The 27,988-nt window shown below is 45.5% G+C and overlaps 1 protein-coding gene across 1 annotated transcript; it reads left to right on the plus strand.

Moving 5' to 3' along the window:
* musk (muscle, skeletal, receptor tyrosine kinase) lies at positions 1-27,988 on the plus strand (the record flags this gene model as incomplete). Its single annotated transcript, XM_079234890.1, has 17 exons — positions 1-70; positions 4,585-4,711; positions 5,138-5,289; positions 5,407-5,534; positions 5,729-5,870; positions 5,980-6,104; positions 10,324-10,483; positions 10,978-10,984; positions 12,770-13,033; positions 13,123-13,316; positions 13,905-13,928; positions 14,015-14,103; positions 20,125-20,299; positions 20,518-20,704; positions 20,790-20,981; positions 22,856-23,004; positions 26,075-27,988. 17 exons carry the CDS (start codon positions 1-3, stop codon positions 26,773-26,775), a joined length of 2,886 nt encoding a protein of 961 aa, XP_079091016.1. The 3' UTR covers positions 26,776-27,988.

Here is a 27,988-nt window from a genome sequence, read left to right on the forward strand (position 1 = left end):
ATGAGGGTCGTGGAGACCGGTGCAGTCTTTCTCCTGGCTGTGGTCGCCTCGGTTCACGGGATGCAGGGAGGTGAGTGAGGGTTTCCATTCGCTCTCAAGGGTGTCTTCTTCGGCAGAAGTTGTCATTTTGTATGGCTGTGCCCTCTCTTTGATCCACCGAGGCGGATGTATACATAATGACCATCTCACAAAGGAAAGAAAAAACATGTGGACACGTCTTAAGGCTACAATGGACGTGGACACGGTATCCTAGAGATCATTCTGGCCCCTTTAGTTCAACTTCTGTCAAGACTTTTTAATTTGTTTCTCAAGAGGATCGACGCACATACTGAGATCACCTGTTCCCTCACCACATCCTGCTCGCAGGGAAAAGGGAGAAGGTGTTTATAGTCCCACACCGCGTAAATGTGACTAAACCTAGATCCTGCCGACACAACTCTGAGCGGGCCGATGCAAATGTGTTCAGGAACCGATTCACCTCCGCCTGCACCGCAATGCATGCGGGGCAAAGATAATCAGAACCAGCTGGGCGCCAGACATACAAACTGTACTTTCGTAACAGAACTCGGAGGCTTTTATAAACTCCAGTACTGGCTCTCATCTATTTTTGCCATCTGAAAGTAAAACAGCTCCAGACATTATTAAACAAATAATAAAATGGACATCTCATGGGCCGCTTAAATTGAGCAGTGGTCCCCGGGTCACCACCAGAATGCTGGCGCAGCTTTGCGGAAACATGCGCCGGCTCGCATGTTTCGTATGTCGAGTTCATGCTGCAGATTATTGGCCTCGGAGAAAAACAGGTGGTTTAGAAGCTGCCACATTGCGGGCCAGAGGGGCAGATATCAGCCGGGTTGGGTTGCCATGCATGGGCCGGGCCTTTTGGCAGGCGACGCCGTGCTTCAGTGGCTGGAAGGCCCTTATCGTGTTGGTCCATGTCCGCCTGCAGCATCCCGTCGGCTATAAATTGTGCAAAAGGAATGAGAAAAAGAAAATAATTTCTCGGCCACCAAAAATACTCTACTTCTGAAGTTTTCCAAATCAAAAAACCATTAAATATATAACTTTCAAACCTTAAAAAACTAAGTAATCTTACAAAAAAGGTCTATTAAAGTGCTGCTGGTAATACATGCAGGTCAGGATGTGTTAATTAGTCCCGAGTTGTTCGATACTGTATCCATCTTTTCCCAGAGCACTTTCCCAGAGCACAAGCAAATGAGGAACTATTTCTTTAAACGCACACGTTTTTAAAGATTTATTCGACAAAAAATCAACAAAAAATAAAAGAGAACAATGTTTATTCAAGTTGAATGGCTTGATTGAGCACAGTTTTACAAGGTGCAAATGCATATTCAGCAACAAGTGCTGTAAAGCTGCATTCTTATTGCTGTTATTGCTGTTATTGCTGTTATTGCTGCCTCCTGGCTGTGGTGTTGGGGCGTGGGTCAGTTGTGCGAAGCTGAGACTGATGACACAAAAGGATTGCTGGCTTTCATTAGCTCTGTTCTATTTCAATGAAAAATGCGCTGGAGCAAACAAACACAATGTGATGTTGATCACTAGTTTCGATGTGTCCTCGAGCAGAACAACATCTGTCTCGTAGGCCACCTCAACGAGACAGCTTAAAAAAAAAGAAGAAAATCTGTTAAATGAACTGGTGACATGCACACAGGCCACACATTTTGACGTCTTTTCCACAGAAGGCTTTCCGTCAGGGAAGATGTAAAGTACTGAAGTAAGACCACTTCTGGTGTGTGTGAGCCGAAAACCACTACAAACAAGAAGATGAGACCCCTGCAGACATCTGACGTTGCCACAAGAACAATACTATTTGTCTGTTTGTGTCTTGTTTTAACCGCAACGACAGAATCAAGGAAAAGAAACATGTGTCTGGTCTGCGTGATAGAATCTGGGGTGGAGACGTTGTTTGCGATTTGATTAAAGTATGGAAAAAACCTAGAGGATAAACTGCGAATCAAAGCAAACACCAAGGGATGTTACAAGTTACAGGCCTCTGTTCCGGGAAAGAAAAAGGGTCGACAGGGAGCTAATGAATACAGGAGGAAATGAAACGCAGAAGAAGATGCAATTAATTAAAGGTTGAGGGAGAAAGATTTCTTCAGTGGCCATTGCAGAGAGAGCCACCAACAATGGAAACATGAATGTTGTAAAAGACATTTGCAGAAGAAAAGTTGACAGAGCGATTAGATAAGTATAGAAAATTATAGCTCAGACAAAATTGCTTGTTGGCGATAATATCTGAGGGATTTTACATTCATTTTAGGACCTACACCTACATGAAAATGGCAATGTACAAAATACAATTGTGTTACATTTTTATGTTCCATGATGGACACACACAAACCGTGAACATACAGGAAAGGGAGTGATAATGAGGGGCACTTGGATCAAGGAGGCTTTCAGAATCCGTACAGTAAAGGCCGGATGTGAGCACTGTGTACCAGCACTGTATCACTTCTGGTGTCCAAACAGCATTTCATAACAAGAAACTCTCCCAAGGTCGTATCCGGTGAGGCTCTCGCTTGCTCTAAATAATGTGTGTCATGTGGCTAAACATGGGCCGCAGCGAAAACCTTCGCCCTTCACATAATGGTGCAACGCACAGCTGAGTATTTGGTCATAAACCAACAAATCGCATAGATGAATGTTCTGAAAGGTTGATGCCGCTGGATAAAATGTCGCTAAAATTCACCCTGGGGGGAAAGGGGGGGGGGGGGGGGGGGCGCATACATGAAAAGAGACTTAAAGGCACAGTGTGCAGGATTTGGTGTCATTTAGCACTGTGTTTGCAGATCGCAGGCATGATGAAGTGCCTTAAAGTTTGTATTCTCTCCACTGGCCATCAGGGGGCGACTCCTTCGCTTGCAAAAAGAAGTCAGATTGTATAGAAGTCTATGAGAAAATTACTCTACTTCTCTCTTGATTTATTCCCTCAGTAAACATTGTAAACATGAGTTTATGTCTCAATCTCTAGTTTAAGTCTTCTTCAACACAGCATGACAACACAACACAACATTTAGTAAAAATAAAATAGACCATCAAAAAAATAAGCTTTAGGGCGAGGCTACTGTGATTGACAGGTCGCTTCCACTACCAGAGCCGTACCCGGCATCTCTCCACTCCAAATATGGTAACTTGCATTCCTCGGTAGCAAAAACAACAACCTTGCGACGGCCGTAATCCAAGATGGCGATGCCGGAATTGCCAGACTCGAGGCTTCATAACGGCAGTCACCAAACCAATGGGTGACTTCATGATGACCTCGTCCATTTCTTATATACAGTCTATGCATCTAGCATAAAACGCTACAGCCACTGTTTAGTTTGTCCTTTCTGGGCTGCTGTAGAAAGGGAGACCCGCTCCCAATGGAGATAGGAAAGACGATTCAGGTGATTAAACATTAATGAAAACATAATTATGATCATCATATTCCACGTCTGCTAATAGATGCACACTGGTCCTTTTAATAAAGCAGGCGCAATTGAGATATTTCCCCTTACTTTAACCTGGGCCAAAATGGCAGTCCAGTGATTTAAAACCCAGGGCTTCAGTATGATTTACAGTAGCTCTCTTCCTGTCACATGTTCATGAGCCAAACAGCAGCCGTGACCCGAGGTTGGGGGTGTGGATGTGGGCTGGCGTTTCCGGCTCTGTTATTGCAAAATTGTTGTTTCATAAGAGACAAAAACACACACATAATGTCCCTTAAACCCAAATCCATTCCTTTATTCTCCTCTCTTTATCTTCTCCATTCCCTTTCTCCTCCTCTGATCTAACCTCGCTCCTGTTTTCTATTCTCCCTCTTCCTCTCCTCAGTTCACACACAGTTCAAGGCGAGCCTGATGTCTCTGATCTGAATCCTAAACAGTTGCCGCCTCGCCCCCATGTGCTTCCACTATCTCCCTCCATCCATTTCCCCTTTGAACATGTCTTTTCTTTGCTTTTACTCCCCCTCTCATCTTCTCCTCCTCAACATGTTCACCCAGAGTAACTAATCCCTTTCTAATTCCTTCCCTTTTTACTCTTCTCTCAATTGTCTGAAAATCATCCATCTTCTCCCGTTTTCCTTCAACTCTCTTTTGGAGGAATTAATATCGATTGCATCTGTACCATGGACCAGAACAGGTGTTTCTATTGGCTTGTATACTGAGTGTATACACACACAACTGGTCATTTACCCGCTCTCCTTTGAACAAAGACCATCTGTGGAAACGCGGTAGCGGAGAGCAGAGTGTGCACCGGGCTCGGAGTCGATCCTTGGACCTTGAATCGTGCGTCCAAAAGCTGTAACAAACCCATGACCTGGTCCCGTCAGTCGTAGCCGGACGCCGAGTGACGGAGACAGATGACTCCAACTAGAACAGGGAATGCTAAGAATGTCAAATAGTTGAGTTAAAAATATGCAGCTGTGTTTCAGCTCCGGCACATTCAGCTAAATGCGATGGCCGTGTAATACAGTGGACAGGAAATCAAAACATTCCACTGTCGAATCCCCTTTTCCAAATACTGTATCGGGTTTTGTAACAAAAGTCGTTGTGTTTTCTTCTCATGTTTCCCACGCAGCGCCTCGCATCATCACCTTATTGGAGACGTTGGATGTGCTGCTGGATCACAACGCCACCTTCATCTGTGAGGTGGAGTCCCGCCCCCGCGCCGACATCAGCTGGACCAAGAACAACCACCTCATCACGTGAGTTTGACCTTCTACTACGGCTTTCAGCTGGTCTAATCTCGCAGGTCTACCACGCTAATGGCAACAAATGCCAAATGGTAATCTGGGAAAATGCTTTGTGTTTATTCTGGCTTTATTCTGGCTTTCTCATGTCAACATTGTTGGCAAACTCTGGCAAAGAAATGATAAAATATCTGGAACACGAGGAGCTAATTGCAAGGCTAACATACTCCATAAGATTTACGATGCTCATATTTGTGCAGGTATTTGCAGAAGTATATCGTCTAAATAATGGCACTGCAAATATTGGTCGTAACACACGTCACTGATTGTTCGGTGTCAGGTTCATATTCGGCGTTTGATGAACAAACATATTTCTATAGCCCATGCAGACAATTTAAAAGTATGATAAAAGTCCATTGGTCTCTCTCTTTGTCCCACCAGGTACTATGACCCCCGGTACATTACCAGGGAGCAGGGACAGATGCTCAGCATCCCTCACGTGAGAGAGACGGACAATGGAGAGTACTGCTGCCTCGCCACTAACGGCATCGGAGCGGCAGCCAAGAGCTGCGGGGCTCTGCAGCTCAAGATGAGTATGTCTGCTGGCTTCCAGCCGGAGTTCACGATCCAGGTTTCCTGACATGGATCTAAAGATTCTAAACAACTGGTATCTTGTCCATCTTGTCTGGTCCGTCCCCTTTTCACGGCAGAGCCACAGATCAAACGCCATCCTACCGACCTGACCCTTCTGATAGAATCCAAAGCAGTGCTGCCCTGCGTTACCCTCGGCAACCCCAAACCAGATGTCACCTGGCTCAAAGATGACGAGCTCATCAAGGTGCGCAACGGGATGTTTTCACAGCCCCACGAGACGCTCCATTGAGCTATGTGGTGCCGGTGTTTGCTGTTTAGCAAGCATAACCCTAACCCACCTCTTCATATTTGGGCTTTGTTCCATAGAATCAGCCACAAACAATGGTATAAAATGTATCTTTAAAACAAAGTAACTAAAATGTGTCTCCTCTCTGCCAGATCACTGACCGTGTTACTATTCTTGACTACGGGGCCTTGAAGATCCACCACATTCAGAAGGAGGATGCAGGACAGTACCGCTGTGTGGCCAGGAATAGCTTCGGGCTGGCCTTCTCAAAGCCGGTCACCATAGAGGTCCAGGGTATGTATTTGAACGCTGGTTCACTTTCTGTTCTCGGGAACAGTGTGTACTTTTAAAAAAAGAAAAGAAAAGTGGAATATAATTGATTTGTTGCAATACGTGTGTTCAGCTCCAGCACGAATCCTGCGGGTTCCCAAGGAGAAGCGGGTAGCGTACGGCAGCCAGGTGTCCCTGGAGTGCAACGCCACGGGGAATCCCATCCCCACCATCACCTGGCTGGAAAACGGGAACACGGTGAGTGTCCGGGTTCCGTGTGCGTTTTGTTGAAAGCAAGCGTTTGGTGGGTTTGACCAATAATCTGAGTGGGCCTTTAACTCGTCTAATACACAAAGAAACCCCACGCATTACATCTCTCCACTGAATCCAATTAAAAACATTATTTATGTCCTCCCATCAATGTCTCGCTCACAAAATGCTTGTGATCTCCCCGTTGTCTGCGGACGAACTTTGTCTCAGATGTCAGCCCACACAGCCGGCATCGGAGGAACGTCATCGCGCGGCTCGACATTGTGACACATTGTCAGCCGCAGAGCCTCGCGTAACGGGAAAACGCCCGCGGTGACGGAGCGGACGGTCAGGAGCGCCGACACGCACGAAGATACGCGCGTTGAGTTTTTATTCGTGAAATCTCCCTGGAAACCGTTGCACGGATCTGAAAAAGTCGACACAGTAGCTTTGTCCATTTTTGTCAAATTAGCAGCGAACAGCTGCCTGAAGCCGGCTGGCAAATCCAGACAGACACCAGCAGACTAAAGACTTGCTGTATGAACACAGGGACTAATTTGGGAAATCCATTACTTGTCTTCTGCCGGTCCTCCAGTGGATCTCTCTATATGGTCTATTTCAGGGGGGTCCTTGCACTTCACGTTCAAGGACTATGGTGTCCATGAGGACTGCCTCGAGTTCCGCATTTTGGCCTTCGTAGTCTTGTTTTTTTCCCCGTCATCATCTCGTTTTTGTTGTTTTTTTGCAACCAGACGTGACACAAGAGGGTGGAGCTAAGTCCAACGGAACGCTGAAAAAGGTGAAATCTCCCATTTTAACTGCAAACACACACAGTGAAAGGGTTAAAGCTCTAAGAAGAAAAACACACAAACAACTCCCGAACCGGAAAACGGTGTGGTAGCGACCTGTCAATCACAAGATAGCCCCGCCCCAAAGCGTACCCTGCTTCATGGTCTATTTGGGGTGGGGGGGGTGCGCAGCTACAGAAGCGACACGTGGTCTAAACTAACATGACGGTCTTCTCTTCTGGAGACTCCCGGGTACTGTACGCCCTCCAGGACAATGGTGTCGGTATCAATATGTCCATGTGGCTATACAGATAAAACTATTGAGATCATAAACACAGAAGCACATTACTTTATAATAACCGGCTCATGTGAGCACTGATCCACACGGACATACTGTACTCGCTGTTTCTCGCCGTCTCCCTGGATGCCTGTCTCTCTCTCTGTTTCTCTCTCCATCTCCCTCATTCACACACTCAAAGATTTAGCCGCGGGATCAGCGAGATAAGCGGCGGAGGAATTCTTATTAGGGCCGCAGAGGATTGAAGAGATTCCCTTCCATTTAGCCAGAGATGCACAGCGTCATCGGCTTTGATCGGGGTCGCCTTTTTTCTCAAGGTCTGAAGGCGGTGACTGCTTTGTATCAACCGCTGACTGTGCCAGACCCCCCATGTAAGGTGGTCTCACTGGGATGCACAGCGGGTACAGAGGGCACAGTGTGTGCTGGGGTCCCACAAAGTAAGATAACTGTAGGAGATTTTTTTTTTAAAAGGAGACCTGCTGAGGAATGTTCTGAATAAGCAACAAGTCTGAAACCCTTTTGAGACCCAGCGTGCTATTTGTTGTGATCCGTGTTAAATCTAATAATCGAGTGACTTTGTTCTAACATGCGAGTCATTGCGATGGTTTGGTTTTAATCCCCCCCACACCCGGTTGCAGTTCCAACCACATGCAATGCCTTTTGGGGGACGCAAGGAGAAGACATTAATCATGACCCATGCCGAGTGCAAACATTATGTAACTCAAGTGAAACGCCAGGAGAGCGAGTTCTCCACTTCCTGTTAGAGAGAAAAGTTAATGTGCCAGACCAAGAGAGAAAATGAGCCAACATCTCAGTCAATAGTGTCTTTTCACATCTCATCCACAGTATTGAAATCGACAGCATATAAGTACGTTTTGTGGCTATTTTGTTACTGTGGTGTCATTGTTTTTTAGTTAAACACACAACAAGCTGTATTCCTTAAAAGCTTATTTTCTGGCCCTTCTGTTGACGCTGCTGTTAGCTGTCTGGGTTTCTTTCTTGGGAGCCAGCAAACGGGTCCAAAGCGTGTCCGCTCTCCCTGGGACGGTTGGGGAAAGTGTACTGTCAAATGTTCCAACGTTCCAACAAGACAGAGGCTTTTCCTAATTGAGTCGGAGGCACTGTGAAGTGGCTGAGGGAATCTTTACTCCGGTGGAAGCCAGTCAGAAACTATTTATAATATGGGCCTTAAAAAAACCTGATAAATTATTGGCAGAGACCTGTTTCTGTTCAGGGAGCGAATTATGTTACTTGGTGTCGATACAAACAGAATGAGACAAAGTCACTGTGGAACTCGAGTTCCACATTTTGACAAGTATAACCGAAGACATTTTTTAGGCGACCAAAAAGGTTACAACAAACTTCCATTTCAACTGAAAACACACAGAGTGAAAAGGGTTTAGGTTGTTAGACGAAAACACAGACGACACCCAGACCGGACGACGGCGCAGTAGCGACCTGTCAATCACAAGGTAGTCCCGCCCTAAAGCTTTATGGTCGATTTGACTCTAGATGGACCATAATTTACTAAATGAACATCATGCTGTATTGAAGAAGATAAGATAAGATAATCCTTTATTAGTCCCGCAGTGGGGAAATTAAAAATCAAGTAACATAAATAAACAGTAATAGAAAACAATAAAAACAGTAAAGAGGAATATTAAATATACAGACTGAATAAAAAAAGTATATAAAAGTACTTAAACGTATTGCACGTGTTGGATATTGCACCAGGTGAATGGATAAAGTGTTCAATGTGTTCAAAGTGTTCGTGGTCTACTGAGAGCTCAGCGTGTTGTGAAGAAGACTTGAAACGAGAGATTGAGATACTGATCGAAAAGTAAAAAAAAAAAAAATTTTATATTAAAATTACATATTGTACCACCTTAAGAATAACTGGCTTGTTTTAGTTTTTTCAACCAGACAGCAGACATGCATCATGCGTGCCAATGCGGGCAGACACACACTCCATAATGTCTGGGTATTTAATGGTCCTGGGTGCTAGCTACAATGTGATTACAGGCCCATTATGCTTGTAAATAATATATGTGTGTGTGTGTGTGTGTGCTGATTTAAAATGAGTGTGTGAGCTGCTTTTCTGGCAGCTTGTTCAGGTCATTAATTTTTGCGAGGCTCGATCGAGCTCTTCCCAAAAACAGGCGGGTGTCAGACACAAATTCAAATATAGATATGTCGCACTTCAGCACCCATCCATACACACACACACACACACACACACACACACACACACACACACACACACACACACACACACACACACACACACACACACACACTCCCATATATCATTTAAATATATGTGAGAGTTGTGTGTCAATACAGAAACTAAAAACAACAAAGGCATTTCCTCTGGTTCCATCCGCCCAGTGTGAATACCAGGGAATTTTTAAATTGGTAATCGACCACAAGCGGTTATATTAATGCCAGACACATAACTCCTTGTATGCGCTTCATTTTATCAACTCAACGCCCATGAGAATGTAACACAATCAGTGCATGATCACTTTGCACGTTATTTATCGTTCATGATTTCATGACGGACGTTTCAGAGGACAGATTTGTCCTATTCTCATAAACTGTTCACAACTTCATTTTTGCATTACCGCCCTCGTCTGGTGAAGAGTGGGACTACACGGACGGACCGTATTTAAAAAATCTTTAAATAATGAACCTACTTTACAACTGCAAGTTACTTAAATGACAGCAATGTTATTCTCGGACGAAATATTTTATTTTTTACATGTGATACAACGTTATAGCAACATCTAACACACAGCATACTTTGCAGTAAAGATTGGTTTTGCTCTCAGCTTGCATGTAGCTCACCGAAGTAAAAACGCAGGTTTTGTCCGTGGACCTGGTCACGGTGAGTCTTCCTCAGGCTGAGAGGAAGAGGACGATGCTGTCGCTGCCTGAGGGCACTGAGCAATATGAATATAGTGGAATTTACAAGCAAGCTACTGCAAAATATGTTAAACTACTAGTTGAAGGCCATGCAGGTCACTCCTCCACAAAGCTCCGTGTGAAGGCAATATATCCATGGTGTACATTTTGAAGTGTAATTTAAACTGTCTGCTGTCATTCATCTAATTTACTATTTCTTTATGGTTTTATTTCCCAGATTTCGGGTGCGTCCGTGGACGAGACTTTGACGGGCGAGGTGATCCTGTCCGTTCTCAAAGTGGCGGTGAACAAGCCGGCCCTGTACACGTGTCTGGCCTCCAACAGACACAGCGCCGGAGCCAACACCGTCAAGGCCACGGCCAGAGTCACCGTCGCAGGTCGGGACCCGCTTTTAGTTTTCCTCCATTTCAACGCCGTTTAAAAAACCTATAGTGGAACAAGCAGCAGCTTCTTACATCTGTGTGTGTGTGTGTGTGTGTGTGTTGGTGGGTTGTTGCTGCTTTGTCTTAAGTTATGTTAGCTGCCATAGTGTTTTGTGTGGCTTCAGCTGTTGTTCCCCCACCACCACCATTTGGTACTTACTTCAGCCACACTCACCAACACAACCACATGACCACAGTCACCTAAACACACACACACACACACACACACACACACACACACACACACACACACACACCTTCCTCCCCGACCACACACACTGTCTGGACGTCCCTCACAGCTAAGCGATGAGCGGGTGAGAGAAGCACAATGACGGGTTTTCTCCTCCTGCCGAGGTTGATTTTTGTCTTTTTTCCTCCTCTCTTCTTCCCTCTCCTCCTGCTCGCGTTTCTTCAACCGGCCTTTTCTGGATATTGCCACTTCCCCATAGAGTGGAGGTAAGCAAAATGGTCCTACTGTCTATAGACTATATTTCCCTTTTGTGCATGATGACGTGTAGTAGATTTGGGGATTAGATATGGTCAACATGGCAATCTATTTTTCACGAGTTTCTAAAAACATTTTTGAATCGTCAAAACGGCACAACAGCACTTTGCCTTTTTCCTGCCTTCTAACCGGGCACCGCAGCCGCCTGTGTTTGAAGAAGTGCTGCGCTGGCTTCAGGGCCTCATGAAGACAATCTGCATTTTAGCTGCAACGCTCAGCAGGAGCCGGTCTGTCAGTCACCCATACGGCGTGAGCTGAATTTAAACTTTGCTGAACCACACCAGAAACCACATCTGGACTATGTGTGTGTGAGAGAGAGAGAGAGAGAGAGAGGGAGAGAGAGAGATGTTGACCTCGGGATGCCTGATTTTCTGAGGTAAGAATGGAAAAAGTCAGCTTAAAGTTCCCCCGACATCTGGAGTTTGTGAACGGCTGGAGCGAAGGCTGTCAGGCAGCAGGGAGGTCGAGGATGTTTGCTGGGAGACAGAGAGACACGTGGATCGTGTTCATTTTGGAGGACGAACAGACACAAGAGCTGGTCAGGCCGACAGCGTGGATAGACGGGTAGAGAGAGACGGAGAGACAGACAGGCACGTCTATGTATGGCTGATCTTCAAGAGGCAGACAGACAGGAAGTCCATGGGAGTCTTCTACAAGCCTTTTCTGTGAGCAACTGGATGATTTTAACGAAAGTTTGTCAGATGTAGACCGCTTTCCACAACTATTTAATGATACAAATATTGTTATAATATCTTCATTCATTTTGTGCACAAACAGAAAAAATATTTGAAATAAGCAGTTTGAGTTTGTTCTATAAATCCAATTTGCGCTCCCTTGACCCCATAACACAATTTCCACACCTTACGGACAGTTTTCCCATCCATCACTACTGACCCCCACCCCCTCACACCCACCACACCATCTCACCAAGAGAGAGTAAGAGAGAAAGCAAATATATACACATAAACACATGGACATAAAATTCAATCATTTTAATCAATGTCCGGATATGAAATGAATACACTCATTCATAAATCAATGAAGAAAAACACACGCCTCCTCACAAGTTCACTACCTGTCAGCCAACACAGGAAAAGACTGATTGCTCTGAGGACCCTAAGCCCCGCCCCCCCTGTTTCTCACTGTTTTTCTTTCTTTCTTGTAAAATACACATCCACAGAGATCAGGAATGGGTGCAGGCAACATTATGACAGATGTTAACTCCTGTAAGTGTCCTTTGCACTCACTTCTCTATTTTCAGTAGCGTAGCAACATGCCTTGAAAACTCCAGCGAAACTCTTTGTAACCCCCCAAAATAAGAACTAATTTAATAACCGGTCGAGATAATAATGCTGTTCACCATTCCTATTTGCTTTTTTTCTGAGATTTTATTATTATTATTTCATCCAGATGTCGTTTAGATATACTGCTCATGCACGTACAAATTAGCGTGCGACCCGTCCGGGGTGGACTCATGGCTCAGCCATTGTTATCAGGGCTCCTGTCTACTGCAAGGGATGCTGGGGGTTTAGATGATGGATGGACGAACTCATCTCCCTCCTAGAATGACCGTCATGCCTGCTTATCCTCCAAGTTAATATCTGAAAATAAGTGTCATAAACAGACAATATTATAATGACATAATGCTACAGCAATTCATCTTCAAACACCTGTCAGTACATATTTAAGCCGATTCTCCACGAGACGAGTATTACACCAATGTCCTCTCCCCTCAGACTCTACAAGGGCGTCACCGGCTACTGCAGCGCGTATCGCGGCGACGTGTGCCGCGGCGTCCTGCGGGACGACCTGCTGGTGTTCTTCAACTCCTCGGTCCCGGACCCCGAGGACATGCAGGAGTACCTGGTCCAGAGCTGGTGGACGGAGCTGGAGGGCCTCAGCGCCGTGTGCAGCCCCGCGGCGCACTCGCTGCTCTGCCACTCCTCCTTCCCCGACTGCAACCCGTCAGGGTTGGGCCCGGCGCCCAAACCCGTCTGCAGGTAGCACGAGCGTCTCTGTGTCTTTTATGCATGAAGGTGAGGTTACATGAGGTTGCTGAGGGAATCTTCCTCTTCTTTTTACCAAACAGAGAACACTGCCTGGCCGTGAAGGAGCTGTACTGCCACAAGGAGTGGTTGGTGCTCGAGGGCAGCAGCTCGGTCCAGCCCGGATACCTCGGCTCGGTCCCCGGGGCCCACGGCCCCAGCTCACTGCTGCCCAACTGTCAGGCCCTGCCGAGTCTCCGCGTAGACCCTGACGCTTGCACACATGTCCCTTTTGTCGGTAAGACTGGCCTTACTGAGGCTGCTTTGTGTGGTTGCTTTTCCAAAAGAAGAAGAAGAAGAAGCACATAATCCAGAATGTGAAGAATTTCCTGGATATTTTAATGAATTTGCTCGAAGCTGCTAAGAATGTGTTGATTGGGTTCCACAGAAACAGCTTGAGCGCAGCAATCTTGCATGAGAGCTGAAAAAATAAAAGGAGCCAGAAGTCAAAGAAAAGTTTGCCGGCTGCAGTTACTTTTGGCTAAATTACAGCCCGGCCTGCTCGGCTACGGGCCGCTGATACTGATGAGGTCATTAAAAAGGTCCGGCTCTGCTGAGCCAAAGCACACAGCTACAGGCGCGTGTGTGTGTGTGTGTGTGTGTGTGTGTGTGTGTGTGTGTGTGTGTGTGTGTGTGTGTGTGCGGTGAACGCTTTAAGGCCGAGGCGTAGCCGCGTGTATGTTTGCTCTGTAATATAATCGCAGCTGCACTGAACTGACCCTCCGTGATGCACCGATTCTTTTTTCAGATTGCTTGACAGCTGTGCTTCCTTTTTCTAAATGAATTTTCTTTCCTTTATCTGCTCTTTTCTTTTTTTGCCTTTCAGACATCAAGAAAGATCAAATCACGAGTAAGTTGAGAAGCGTTTTAAAATGGAACACAAACGTCAATCACATTCATCCGCTCATTAACCGCTGTCTGTTTTGGTCTCGACAGCGACGTGTTTCAGTGACCGGGGACATTTCTACCAAGGCAGCGCCAATGTGACCAGGTCCGGGGTGCCCTGTCAGTCATGGAGCCAACAGGTATGTGTGTGTGTGACAAACCTTAATATGACTAAAACAGGCTGTGCAGACACAAAAAACACCACATGTAGATAGAAGTTGGGAGTCTTGATATTCACGCAGTTCTCATCCGGCATTTGTAGCTATACAAAAAATAAAGAGCGGTGATTCATAGACATCCCACGAAAATGACTCTACTTCTTGATGTATTCCATCAGTAAACATTGTAAACATGAGTTTATGTCTCAATCTCTAGTTTCAAGTCTTCTTCAATACGGAATGATGTTCATTTAGTACATTATGGTCCATTTAGAGTCAAATAGACCGTAAAGCAGGGTATGCTTTAGGGCGGGGCTTACTGTGATTGACAGGTCGATGCCGCTATCAGAGCCGTACACAGAGTTTCGACGTCACTCCTCTGAAATGCAAATATGGTCACGCCCACTTCTTACATCCAGTCTATGGTAGTTCACGTAATCATGAATGAGGAAGCAGCGTAAAGACCTCAAAACCTGAGGGGAAGGACGATGGTTGTGTCCGACAAACGGGGATCCTTCAGCCGGGCCGACCGCTGTTCGATCCCCGCGTGAAACCAGAAGGCTCTGTTGATTTATTTGTCACGTAACTTGCGTACTTCAGTAAGGGCACATCCGGAGTTATCTGAACCAAAACGGTGATCTTTTCCTCAACGTAACTAAGTTGTTTCCTGTGAAGATGGACCTTTTATTTTGGAAAATAATCTCTGCATGTAACAAGCGGAAAGATTTTGTATGACTTTTCGTAAGATACGTTGCAATAATAAGAGTATTATCTGCTTTTGGAAATGTCCTCCCGGCCCATGGTCGCGTGTTTAAAACCATGACTTCACGGTGACTTTACAATCACAGAATAAAGATGGAGGATGTGGGGAACCGTTGAGCAGAGTTCATCACAGTCGTAGCCACGGACAGCGTCGCTAAAAGACTCATGTGTTTATACAACCCCAGAGTCAAGACTCTACACTCAGTGTAATATTCTGTGTGTGGATGCTCAGTTTTAAATCAAACATTCCTGATCTCTAACCAGTAACAGAAAAGAACACAACACACACACACACACACACACACACACATGCTCACAGAAACACACACACACTCCCTGTGGCCCAAAAGCCTCTTTATGTTTTTATGGCTTTGCTCTGTGAGAGAGTCTGTGAGGGTGAGCTGTTACTACTCTCCTGTGCAGTGTGTGTGTGTGTGTGTGTGTGTATGTGTGTGTGTGCCAGGTCAGCAGAGAGAGGGGAGGGGCTCCTCATGTCACATCCTGCCTCTGGAAGCAATTAGCTTTCACACGCATATGCTGCACAGTGCTCCATCTCTAACACACACACGCACTCTCTCTAACATGTTACACTGGCTCACACACACACACACACTCACACACTCTCTCTCTAACATATTACGCTGACACACACACCCTTTTTTTCTTCTCTACACACAATTTGGGCTTTCACTTCCTCCTTGATTTAAAATGAGTCAGCTTGGAGCACTCCATTGAGCTACCATTAGCTGAATTTGTGGTTGAGTTACAGCTGACAACATTTGTGAGTGGCAGATGTCAATTCAGTGGACAAAAAGCACGGTAGCACCCTGTCTGACAATCGAGGACACATTCCATTATCCAAACCGCTTGTCCTATTTCGGGGGGCTGGAGCCGGTCCCAGCTGACATTGGGCGAAGGCAGGGTTCTCCTGGACAGGTGTCAGTCTGCCACAGGGCGCATATAGAGACAGACAACCATTCACCCTCACGGGCAATTTAGAGTCTCCAGTTAACCTGAGCTGCATGTCTTTGGACAGTGGGAGAAAGCAAAGGGAACCCACACTGCCACGGGGAGAAGGTGCAAACTCCACACAGAAGGACCGCTTGGGATTGGGGATTGCAGCCAATCGAGGACCCATTATTGCAAAAAATGACCACGAATTTGGAGTAGTAAATGTCCCAGCGTTTGTTGTTGTGAACGACACGTACCTGCAGAGTGAGAGCAGAAAGCCTGATGAGCATCGCGCCGGTAACGAAGTGCAGCGTGTTTCTGTCAATTAGAGCTAATGGGACGTCTTCACCACCGGCTCACCCAGCGGGTGCAGGACCTCCAGGGATGCTTCCCCCGGGGGCCTTTGTTGTGGTTTTTAATTACAATGCACCACATTGAAAATGTCAGACACATTAACTACATTTCATGTGACGTTTTCAACGTATGAAAACGGAAGAAAAACTCATTCCTGTACAGAAATCCCTGGACAGGTTTTGGCTGCTTGTGGAGGATGGGTGTGTATTGTCGTTCAATGTATTGTGCATTTCCAACATCACGTGTGATTTGGCTCCTTCATCCCTGGTACACATGAAACACACAGCATGCAACATATAATATAATATATTCTGTGTACATATTTCCATGTAATATTGGGGCTCGGGATGCCAAAGAAAGTCACTTGAAGTCAGGATTGAACTTTTGTTGAGAGGATGACGTCAGGTCGTCAGGACATTTGTAACATGTGGTGCTTCCAGGAACAGACTGGTATTCTGGGATGTGACACGCTGGCCACACATACATTAAAAGGTTGACTGTGAAGCATAATGGTTTGATGATCGTGCTTAAGTTCCTGGCCAGCCTTTCATTTTGCTGTTGTAAGTGTGATGACAGCATGATTGGGATAATGTCTGGCGGAACAATTCTCCCACAGGGACACTGGAAGCTGATTGCACCAAAAAGGCAGATGTGTGTGAACCTATGATGTTTGGAAATGTACACAGAAACTGAAATGAATTACACCGACTTAAAACTTTGATTTAAAAAATTCTCTTTCTCTTCCATTAATCATCTCTGATCTCTGATCTTTGACGGTTGAAGCTATTGTGTAGCTTTCTCCGGCCTACCCGGTCCATCAAAGGAAGAGCCAGCTGTTCCTAATACGAATGCACAGTCAGTGTCGGTTTTCCTTCTAAACGCTAGATCATTCAGCGGTGGCTCGGTCCAAAGTCATCATTTACCTTCTACGCATCACAGAGCAGATGTTTTTAAGCAAATATCTTTTACCGTGGAAATACAATATTCTTCACATATGGGAGGAAAAGAAAGGAGTCAAACACTCGTATGTTCCAGAGGTCACGTGTTGCCCTCCGTAGTAAAATCACATTTATGGTCTGCACATACTCAACATGTGGATGCTGTGGTGTGTACGGCCTGAGTAGTGTCCTATTTTGTGCTGAGTCATGGAGAAACACTGCAGCAAAGCTTTGAGTCACTATGAGGGTGGAATTCATCACAACACAATGACAGCATACATACAGTACAAGGTCATTTTTCTTTTCATCATTTTTCTACAAGCACATTAATTATGTTGTCTTTTTTATTTCATTTTATTAGATAATTATTTGTTATTTGATACTATTTTATGACAATAGCTCTGTTTGAGTTATATGGGCCTTTAGTGTTTTAAAGCCAGGTTTGGTAATCCTGAGAGACTAGCATGAGTAATCTAGATTTTTTTTAAATGATCCAACAGAAAAACCCAGCCCAACTTTTTTGCAATAAAAGTAGCCGCTCTAGCTCCAGAAGTCTAAATCTAGCGAGGAAGTCTGCAACACTGAGCCCGTCCCTTGAGGCCTCCCTCCAAAGCCACAAGCCCAACATTAATATTATGTAAACAACAGAAAAGGATATTGCTAATGCTCACAGCTGTTAAAATAGCAGCTTGTGGAAAAGGTGACATGCAATGATTGCACAGGTAGAGTACACGCAGGTAGGCAGGCAGGTAGCCTTTCATTCCGGCCAAATGAAATGATCGGACAGGCTTATTACAGGACGATGTTTGTTTCTGTCAGAGCGATTCAAGACGATTCCCAACCATTGCTTTAAATGAGATCGTTCTCACCAGAAAAACAAAATAATTGTGTATTTATTTATTCATTTGGTTCTCCCAAAAAGCAAAAGCTCAAGTAGCGTGACATTGCTAAAAGGCCACGAAACCTCTTCTGCTAGAAGGTTGGTGGAGGATTTGACACTGAAGGCTGCTGAACGATCCCATCTCATACAAACAGTTGATGTTGGTTTCTTCTCACCATGTCCACAGTTCTTCCTTGACATAAACAAACAGTTGTTTGGGAGCATTGATGAACGATGTTTTCTTGCCAGCTGGTGTGCCAGATTAGGTAATGCTCACACAGTAGGGATTGTTGTGGATGCCAATGACAAATGAGCTAACTTGTCATCTGAACTTGTTGTTTTCAACATTCCTTAACATCCAGTTTAATCTATACATTCTGCAACAGCAGCACTTGTAAAAACCAGCCGCTTCAGCTCATAACTTCATATCTCTTGGGATAGGTCGGACCATTGCTCTTTTGATGACTAAGACTCATGACACATGAAGAAACCAGATGTTCAGTATTTGAGTTGGCACTCTAAGGTTGCAGAATCAACCATGCAACCCCTAATGTCTCTCACTTGACATGTTACACTCTCTGCAGTTATTAAACTAGAACTTTACTGTAGATCCTAAACAGGGCCTTGAAAAAATGTAATTCATGATTTAAAAGACTTAACTGAACCCTTATAGGTTCTAACTCAGGCCAGCTTCGCCCTCTGCAGGACTCGATGGTAATACTGTCCTTAAATTATAAGGACACACAAAATTGTCCACTGCATGAGCGTAGCCGAACAATCAGGTCGTCCCTTCTGGAACACGTGCAAACCCCCAGTGTATTAAAATCAAATGTTTCCAATTTGAATAGAGAGGACACTGAGACCTGGATCACTATGTCAGAACACGGATGTATGACCCTGTAGCAGGCAGTTGGCAACCTACGGCGGGGTGCGATGATGACGACGTTGGCCGTCATGCAAGTGCCACAATTCTCGGCAGCTGCCCATCTGGTGGTGCCGCACATGCAACGCCTGCAAAGATGGTTTGCCAGCCTCCGCTTGGACGCCAAGAAGAATAAACTGCAAGTGGATACCGTTTCCCCCTGGGCAGAAAACGATCTACACTTCCGGAGGTCCCCACAACACCTGTTGAAGGGAATGACACTGGAACGAGTGACATGAGACGTCACAGTGGTCACAGATGCATTGCTGACGGGGAGCGGCTGGAGGTATGTGGCCTCCGTAGGACCTCGGTTTGCGCGGTGGACTGTTACCAAACAAGATTTTCGATCCAGTGCGGGAAAATGAACATGGATGGTGGCCAACTGACGCAACTCCCACTTTCCAACATGGTTTCCCCCTGGCGCAGGAAGAGGATTCACCCCTGGGAGTGGATGCATTTGCACATGTGCCATGGCCAAGAAACCTGCTCTACAGGCCCTCTCCTGTTGCAGTTAGCAAGGCGGGAGCACTTGTTTGTCATTCTAGTAGCTCCAGGTTGGCGCTGTGGTATGCAGAAACGACTCAGGCCCAGACCTTGTGAAGGCAAATTTGTATTTCTGGGCTATACAAAATAAACTGAATTGAATTGAATCGGCCATCCCCCAGTTGTTGGTGGCTCTGCCTCAGGAGATAGTTGTAAAAGGTGTGTTGCCAGCTAGGGACAAGCTGAGTAGGGCTGGACTCTGTGATGACCATAGCAGGGCCACCCTCAGATCAAATCCCTCTTTTGTTCCCAGAAATATCAGGAGTTCCACATTGACGGTTCTACAACTGTATGTTTTTAGTCTTTAACCCAAGGTAAGAGACAGGAAGGCAAGATCATAGCTCATTTGCCTATAGCTTATGCGTTGGCATGTTATGTTGAAAGCACTGCCCCCATCAGACACACTGAACAGCTGTTTGTGTGCTTCGGGTGCTTGCTGGAACAACACAGGACTGTTGAAAAGAGTGGGGTGTGTGTCGGTTACATTACACCTGTAATCTTCTTCCATCTGATCTCATCTGAAAGGACATGAATGGCTCCTTGTTCCCTTTATAGCTTTATTGCTCAATACTGCATATCGCTGACATCTTTGTGGGGAAGAGGTCAACAGAGCTCTTCTGCTCGTTGATTTCCTCCACTCTACCATTCTGTAGGTTCCCCACCAGCACCGCCTGTCTGTCGACGTGATTCCAGAGCTGAAGAACTCAGACAACTACTGTAGGAACCCAGGGGGAATCAGCGACAAGCCCTGGTGTTACACCTTAAACCCCAACATCCGCTGGGAGTACTGCGCTGTGCCCCAGTGCGGGGAGACCAGCATAGCACCAGGTACTTTTGCTGTCCTCTGTTCTGTTCCAATACTTGGATTCCTCCTCAGAAAGCTTACCCATCAAAGAGAATGTATAGATTATATTTCACCAGTTAGCAGCTAACATGCAACTGTAGATTAGCTCACCAGACCACCAACCAATGAGTACAATCAAAACAAGGTTTCAAAAGCACATTCACAGCCTGCTACCTTGATTGTAACGTTTTTGTTTTTTTAGTGATGAAGCCAGAGTTGCCAGGCCCTCGTCAGACCACCCGTCTGCCTCCCATAGCCACAGCCTCGTCTCCGGCTTACTCCATGTCCGTCATCGTCATCATCCTGACTGCGTTCGCAGCTGCAGTCTTCCTCATCATCTGCATCCTCGCCTGCCACAGACGGAAGAAGCAGTGGAGAAACCGGAAGAGGTGAGAAAAAGACGAGATGTGCGGCTCTTTATTTATCCGTGTGTCCACCCTTTCTACCCCTCTAACTCCCTCTTTCCCTCCGCAGAGCAATGGAGACCCCAACGCTGACCGCTCTTCCATCGGAGCTCCTGCTGGATCGACTCCACCCCAACCCCATGTACCAGCGGGTTCCCCTGCTGCTGAACTCCAAGCTGCTGGCCCTCGAGTATCCCCGGAATAATATCCAGTATGTTAGGGATATTGGAGAAGGAGCCTTTGGACGGGTTTTCCAAGCAAGGTGAGAAGGGGAGGAAAGAGGAAGTAGATGCACACAACAGCTTTATCTATCCAATTGGGCAATAGGAGTGAAGAAGGAATGGAGTTAGAAATTGATGGACAGAGAGAGAGAGAGAGATGCTGAAGAGCATTCCACCTAAAATGAGAGCGGGATATTTTACATTTCTTAGACAAGTATTTAACATTGCCGTGTCATCATCATAATCACCTTAGGTGCTAACGGGAATGAGGGTATTACTCAGGCAGAGAAGGAGAACAGGAGTTGGAGAGAGAGAGAGAGGGGGAGAGTGTGGTTTAACAAGGCCATTGGTCATCCTGAGAGCTGCTGCGTCATTCACAAACTCACAAGGGAAGCTGCTACAGGCGTCACTTTCACTCCACACCGAGGTTGTTCACAGCAAGACACGAATGTCTCAAACTGATCCCTATGATCCGACCAAATCCCAGACCTGAGTCATACAGTAGTTGCAATTTTCTAAAATGTCATAAATCCATTAGGCTTGCGGTTGAACTGTTTTTCATGCATTCTTCTACAAATGCGCAGCAACATAAGCTGAACACAGAACACTTAGGTTTAGGTTTAGGAAAATATCGTTGTTTGGGTCAAATTAAGTATGTTTGTCAAGTAAAATAAGTATGGAGGTTAAGTAAAAAAGTGACTTGGATTCATGCACGACACAAACTGCGGTCTCCTGGGTGAAAGTTCTCCGTGAACCATCCATCCACCACAGCTTTGTCTCTTTCTCTCCTACGTCACCTTTACACATAGCTCTGCTATGTGTAAAGGTGACGTAGGACGTGGGTTGTATACGAATTACAGTGCAATACCTTTACATATGGGGTTAGCGTTCTACCTTTTCTCTTTTCCAAGGCATTCGCAGTTATGCACTTTGTTGTTCACATGAAAAGTATCATAAATAGTTGTGCAAGAATGAAAATACTGGGGATTGTAATTGTTAAAGCTCCATGTTGAATGGAGATTATGATATTCTGTCTGTGATGTTGCATAATATCGATCGGTGGACAGCGGTAGTTCAGTTAGCACAGTAGTTGCTTTTGTACAGTAGCGCCTGCATGTAGCCATGCAGATCTGTGGGACGTCCTTCAGGCTCGCTGGTAATCTCTTAATGAAAACTGGAATGGTGCAGTATATAGACACCACTGAGAACTTAATACACACATATTTGGATAACTATAAACGTGAGGGCATTGGTGCAATGTATTCACTCCTGAACAGCTGTGACTTAACTTTTTACAGCTAGATGCCAAACATTAACCTACAAATCTAATTTAGCATCAATTCTAAAACTTCTTAAGTATTGGCCCTTTAACACCTCCGAGGAAGGAAATGAGGGCCGACCAAAATGTTTTCACATTTTAGCTCAAATGTGTCTTTATATAGACAAACACACTTATACCTGCATGCATGACCAGAAATGTGCAACGAATGTGCAGATAGAGACTATATGCTGTGTGACCATACACTCAAATGTACAGAAAAACGATCATATAAACACACAGGCCGCATATGTTCATGCATACAGGAACACACACACACACACACATGGGTAAATATCTTCCCAGACAGATGGGCTTCGATCTGTAGTTTCCCAATTTATGTGTGATAGTGACTGAGTGTTTCCATGTGTGTGTGTGTGTGTGTGTGTGTGTGTAGAAGTAACTGACATTTACAATGCACTGCTCTCATACGGCTGCAGACTTAAAAGACACATTGCTTACAGAAATCTGGTGAAGGCATTTGTAACCAAATCAACCACACTAGAATTCTGCACTCGCATGCAGACGGCTGCTGAAGAAGACATCTCTTGCTCGCAAACAGTTCCAATCAATACGTCATCTTGTATTCTTTTCCAGAGCACCGGGCCTGCTGACGACGGAGTCTTTCACGATGGTGGCTGTGAAGATGCTGAAGGAGGAAGCCTCAGCTGACATGCAGAACGACTTCCAGCGGGAGGCCGCGCTGATGGCTCAGTTTGACCACCCCAACATCGTGCGACTCCTAGGTTGGTGTGTGTGTGTGTGTGTGTACTGCATGTTTGTGTGCGTGGGAGTCCAACACCAGAAAGAGAAAGAGGCTGCACTCACAGCTGGATTTCCCATCGTAGAATTGCTGGTTTGCCCGTGAGATATAGGGAAAGTGCAAAAACAGATGCGGAAACACAGAAAGAGGCGGTGGGAAATGATGAGCCTGATGCACCTTAAATCAGCCACAAACACAGCAACGGAGCTGGTTTATCACAAACGTAATGAGAGTTATTTAGTTTGTGAGCAAAAACACCTTAGCTTTGTTGAGAAGAAGCCATCTAGTTTTGTTTTTTTGTCCGTTGCCGTTTGGGCATTTTGCATTCAGAAATGACACAAGAGGGTGGAGCTGAGTACCACCGACCGATGACTTTTTAGGCAACAAAAAAGACAAAAACACGGACACGGATTATGTCAATCACAAGGGAGGATACCCTCTATTTGTTTATTGTTTATTTGTTTATTAACTGGTTCCCCGTTAGTTAACGCCTTGGCAGCCGCTAATCTTCCTCCGCTAGCGTATGTCGATGTCCTTGAGCAAGACACTTAACCCTAAATGTCTCCCGTAGCTGCGCCTACGGTGTATGAATGGTTGATTATCTGATGTGGCACCTTGCATGGTAGCTCCTCTCATGAATGGGTGAATGATGTCATGTAGTGTTACGCGCTTTGAGTGGTTGGAAGACTAGAAAAGCGCTGTACAGGTCCAAAGTAAGTAATATACTCTCAATACTATCATCATTTGACTCTAGATGGAGCATCATTTACTAAATGAACATCACGCTGTATTGAAGAAGACTTGAAACTAGAGATTGAGACATAAACTCATGTTTACAATGTTTACTGAGGGAATAAATCAAGAGAGAAGTCATTTTCTCATATACTTCTATGCCCTCACATCTATTTCACTGCAGTGCTTTAATACAGATAGGACTGTTTGCCAGTAATCAAGTGCTGCCTGACCACCGATGTGCATTTGTTGGCCTGAGTGGAACAAAGGTTCTCTGTTTATTTCCACTAATGAAGTCCGTATCTCATCCAATACGAACCGCTCGCATCCAGGTAACCCGCCCCCTGCCCCCTGGAGACATTTAGAGACGTAACGTACTCCTCTTGGCACCGTCAGTGAGTAAACAGGGCCGGTGGCCAATGAGAGAAGTTTGTTTACTTTGGTCCATTTTACGGCTCCTGAGGTCGTGAAATACTTGTTCAAGTCAACACTAAAGGCAACAAAAGAAACCAGGATTGTATCAAACGACAGCATGATGCCTTTTCTGTTTCCGAGTGACATTTCATTTGGGACGACGCATCCGGAAAGTGACACAGCTGACATGAAACCAGAGTTGATCCAATTATTTAGTTAACCTCTGATTAGCCCCATGAACTAATAATACGCTGCAAAATGCTGTGTAAAAATACATATAGGCATCGTGCACAACATGCATGTGTCCGAGTTAGAGGCGCCGCGTGTCATCATTGTGTCGCATGTCGCTCTGTGTGTGTTCTGTATATTTAGCGGTGGAGGGAAACATGTTGAGCATGCAGCTACTGACCTGCAGCTGCTGCTGTTGAACGACAGTCTTGTTTGTGGACACACACACACACACACACACACACACAGCCCCCCCAACTGACCCACTCTGTGACCCGCGGGACATGAACTCACTGAGCATGAGCTCCTCTCGCTAAAGCTTCCATGTGAGCGCATTGTTGCTGCAGACTTGGACATAGCAGGACAAAGAACACTTCCAAATACCAAGTATGTGTGTGCTGATGCTTGTTTGACCTCTACAGGACCTCTATATGACCTCTACAGAACTACAAATATAGTATATATAGTATTCCACAGCGCCTGAACGAAATCCTATTCTGCATCAATATGCATATTCATACATGTTGATGCTTCCACAAAAAGTTGCATGTTTTTAACAGCTGCACGATTTCATTTCTGCATCATTTTATACGTCTTTCCAAAACTTTTGCCTGACATATTTAATACTTTTGTGTAACTTTTGCTTTGCCCTGTGTGGGTTTGAACCAAAGTGTGAGAGGCTTTGAGATGACTGTGCTACTGAGCTTTCAAATTCATGTTCCAAACTGAAACAGAAGTCCCGTCAAGTGCACTAAATCTGTGTTATGATTGTGGCCAAAACGACTCATTTCAAGGCTCCCACCACATAAAGTGCAATAATCACGAGCTGCGTCGGAAAGAACACAGACGGGATCTGCGAGGCCTCAAACTAAAAAATTGGCCACGGAAACAGAAAACGAAACTGCAGCCTGGCTCAAGAGGGCTATTTCTTTCCTTTGATGGCAATGATTCGTTATAAGAGTTCATAAAGCCTTGAACATCTGAAGGCAGTGCCGTGAATGCCGAGTCACCACGAATGGCACATGTGCCTGCAGGGCTGCCGGGGCTCTGCACAGTCTGGAGTGGTGCAAAAAAAAGAGAGCATTTACAGGAATGCATGAATAAACAAGCAGACTAAACAACCCTCTGCCAAAGAGGCAAAGCAAATACGTAGTAAAGAACACATTGGGTGAGTGTAACCCTCTGCCCATGCTAGAATATCCTCCAATGTGCTTCCACCACCATCACTGTCCTTCAGGTCAATGTAAACACACCTGGAGGATCTGTCACTTCAAGTCATAGTCCTGGCTACGGGAAGTTCATATTTAATACTTTGAGATGAATTCGCTCATTTATCCACCGAGGAACGAGGCATCAAAACACTTTCTCTCCCACATCAGGAACGCAAACAAGTCCGGTTGTGGATACAGAAACCTAAAATGAAGTTCTTCGTGTCTGAAACCATATGTGAGATTCACAAGAAGAGCAGTTACAATCCCCACAAGGCTAATTTAGAAGACAGTGTGTTTACATGAGGCCTACTAATGTGGCCTCGATGCAGCCGTCTGTGTTTATGTCTCGGCGGGATATTTATTTACCTTTTTACAGTAAATGAAGTCATTGTGTGTCACTGTAGAAGGTGAAAAGAAACACGCACTTGAGATGGTGAGAGTAAAATCTGTCTGCTTTCCCTCCCCCAGGCGTGTGCGCGGTGGGGAAGCCCATGTGCCTGATGTTCGAGTACATGGCCCACGGCGACCTCAACGAGTTCCTGCGTCGCCGATCGCCGTCCCAGTCGGTGCGCACGCTCAGCCGCGCCAGCCTCTCCGGCCGCAGCTTCTCCTCCGAGCTGGAGGCGGGGCTTCTGACCTGCACCGAGCAGCTGTCCATCTCCCAGCAGATCGCGGCGGGGATGGCCTACCTGTCGGAGCGCAAGTTCGTGCACCGCGACCTCGCCACCCGCAACTGCCTGGTCGGGGAGGAGATGGTGGTGAAGATCGCCGACTTCGGCCTCTCCAGGAACATCTACTCGGCCGATTACTACAAGGCCAACGAGAACGACGCCATCCCCATCCGCTGGATGCCCCCGGAGTCCATCTTCTACAACCGCTACACCACCGAGTCGGACGTGTGGGCCTACGGCGTGGTGCTGTGGGAGATCTTCTCCAACGGGATGCAGCCGTACTACGGCATGGGTCACGAGGAGGTCATTTACTACGTGAGGGACGGTCACATCCTCGCCTGCCCCGAGAACTGTCCTCTGGAGCTGTACAACATGATGAGGCTTTGCTGGAGCTCACACTCACCCGACAGGCCCAGCTTCTGCAGCTTACACAGGATACTGGAGCGGATGCATCAAAGCACGCTGAGCGTCGGCGCTGAGGCCGAGGCGGACTGCTAGCCGGGGGGAAATCAATGGTTGTCCATTAGCTTGTGAAGAGATCTGGTGTCTGGAAGCACATTTTAAATGAACACTGGGACTTGAGCACGAGCGCTCTTCCAATTCCCATCTAGCAAAAGTCATTTGAGTCGTTTATCTCTGCCCAGCTTTTTCTTTACCCAAACTGGCACCTTTATCAAATGTGTTTGCATCATAAAGACCTCTCATATCTGAGGCATTTGCATATTAGCTTCTTTTCTTCAATTCAGCATACTTTTTTTTGGAAGGAATAATCATTTACTCCTGAGCATACCAGCACATACCCAGTAACCATGCAAGTATACACGTAACCATTTCAGATACAAATGCACTCCAACGTCACCCTTCGTCACGCATGTAGAATCGTTTTCTTCGTCTTCATCATTTTGAGCCGTTAAGCTGTTACAAATGTTCTGACTACCAGACATTGGGGTCTGAAGGAGAATGGGACGTGGCCGTTAAAACACATTTGTTGTTATTGTCGCTTCTAGCAAATTTCCAAAGTGGCACACAATCACTTTAAACTATTGCTGTTGATTATTTTTTATAGACGCTATTCCATTTTTGGGGCATTACTTGTTTTCTTTTTTCATGTTGTCGATCTTTGTCTTTTCTTTTTTCTTTTTTTGTGTGTGTGTGTGTGTGCGCTAATTTTACTTTACTTGACATAGCGAGTACATTACAGGAGGAAAAATAAAAAGGTTCATGAATTATTTCCTCCAACCAGCGTCATCATCGCCCATAAGTCTCTCACAGAAGACACACACACATTTTGCCTAATTATAGTTTGGCAGAAACTCATTGACTAATTCCTTCCTGTGCATTAAAATAGACCCTTTTTATTCGAGGGAAGAATGAGCCAAATGTCCTCGGTATTAAAAAAAAATGAAAGAGTAAATCTTGAATTAGCTCCTGCAGAGACAGACGTTCTCTCCTCTGGATCAAAACTTTGCTCATAACGGTGTTGAATCCAATCAGATTCACATTATTACACAATTTCAGTATTACGAACATCTCTTGTGTCTTCTCTGTTTATAATGTTTATCTTGTCAACCGGTAAAATGCCTTTCAGATGAATGACATGTTTTATTTCACTGTGGTGTGATGTTACTTTCTTTTTGTGTGTGTGTTACTTTACATAACTATCCAGGTTTGTTTGGTATGACGTTTCTTTTTATTGCTTGCAAATAAACAT

This window comes from Taurulus bubalis (assembly GCF_910589615.1).
Source record: "Taurulus bubalis genome assembly, chromosome: 19".
In the NCBI taxonomy this organism is placed as follows: domain Eukaryota; kingdom Metazoa; phylum Chordata; class Actinopteri; order Perciformes; family Cottidae; genus Taurulus; species Taurulus bubalis.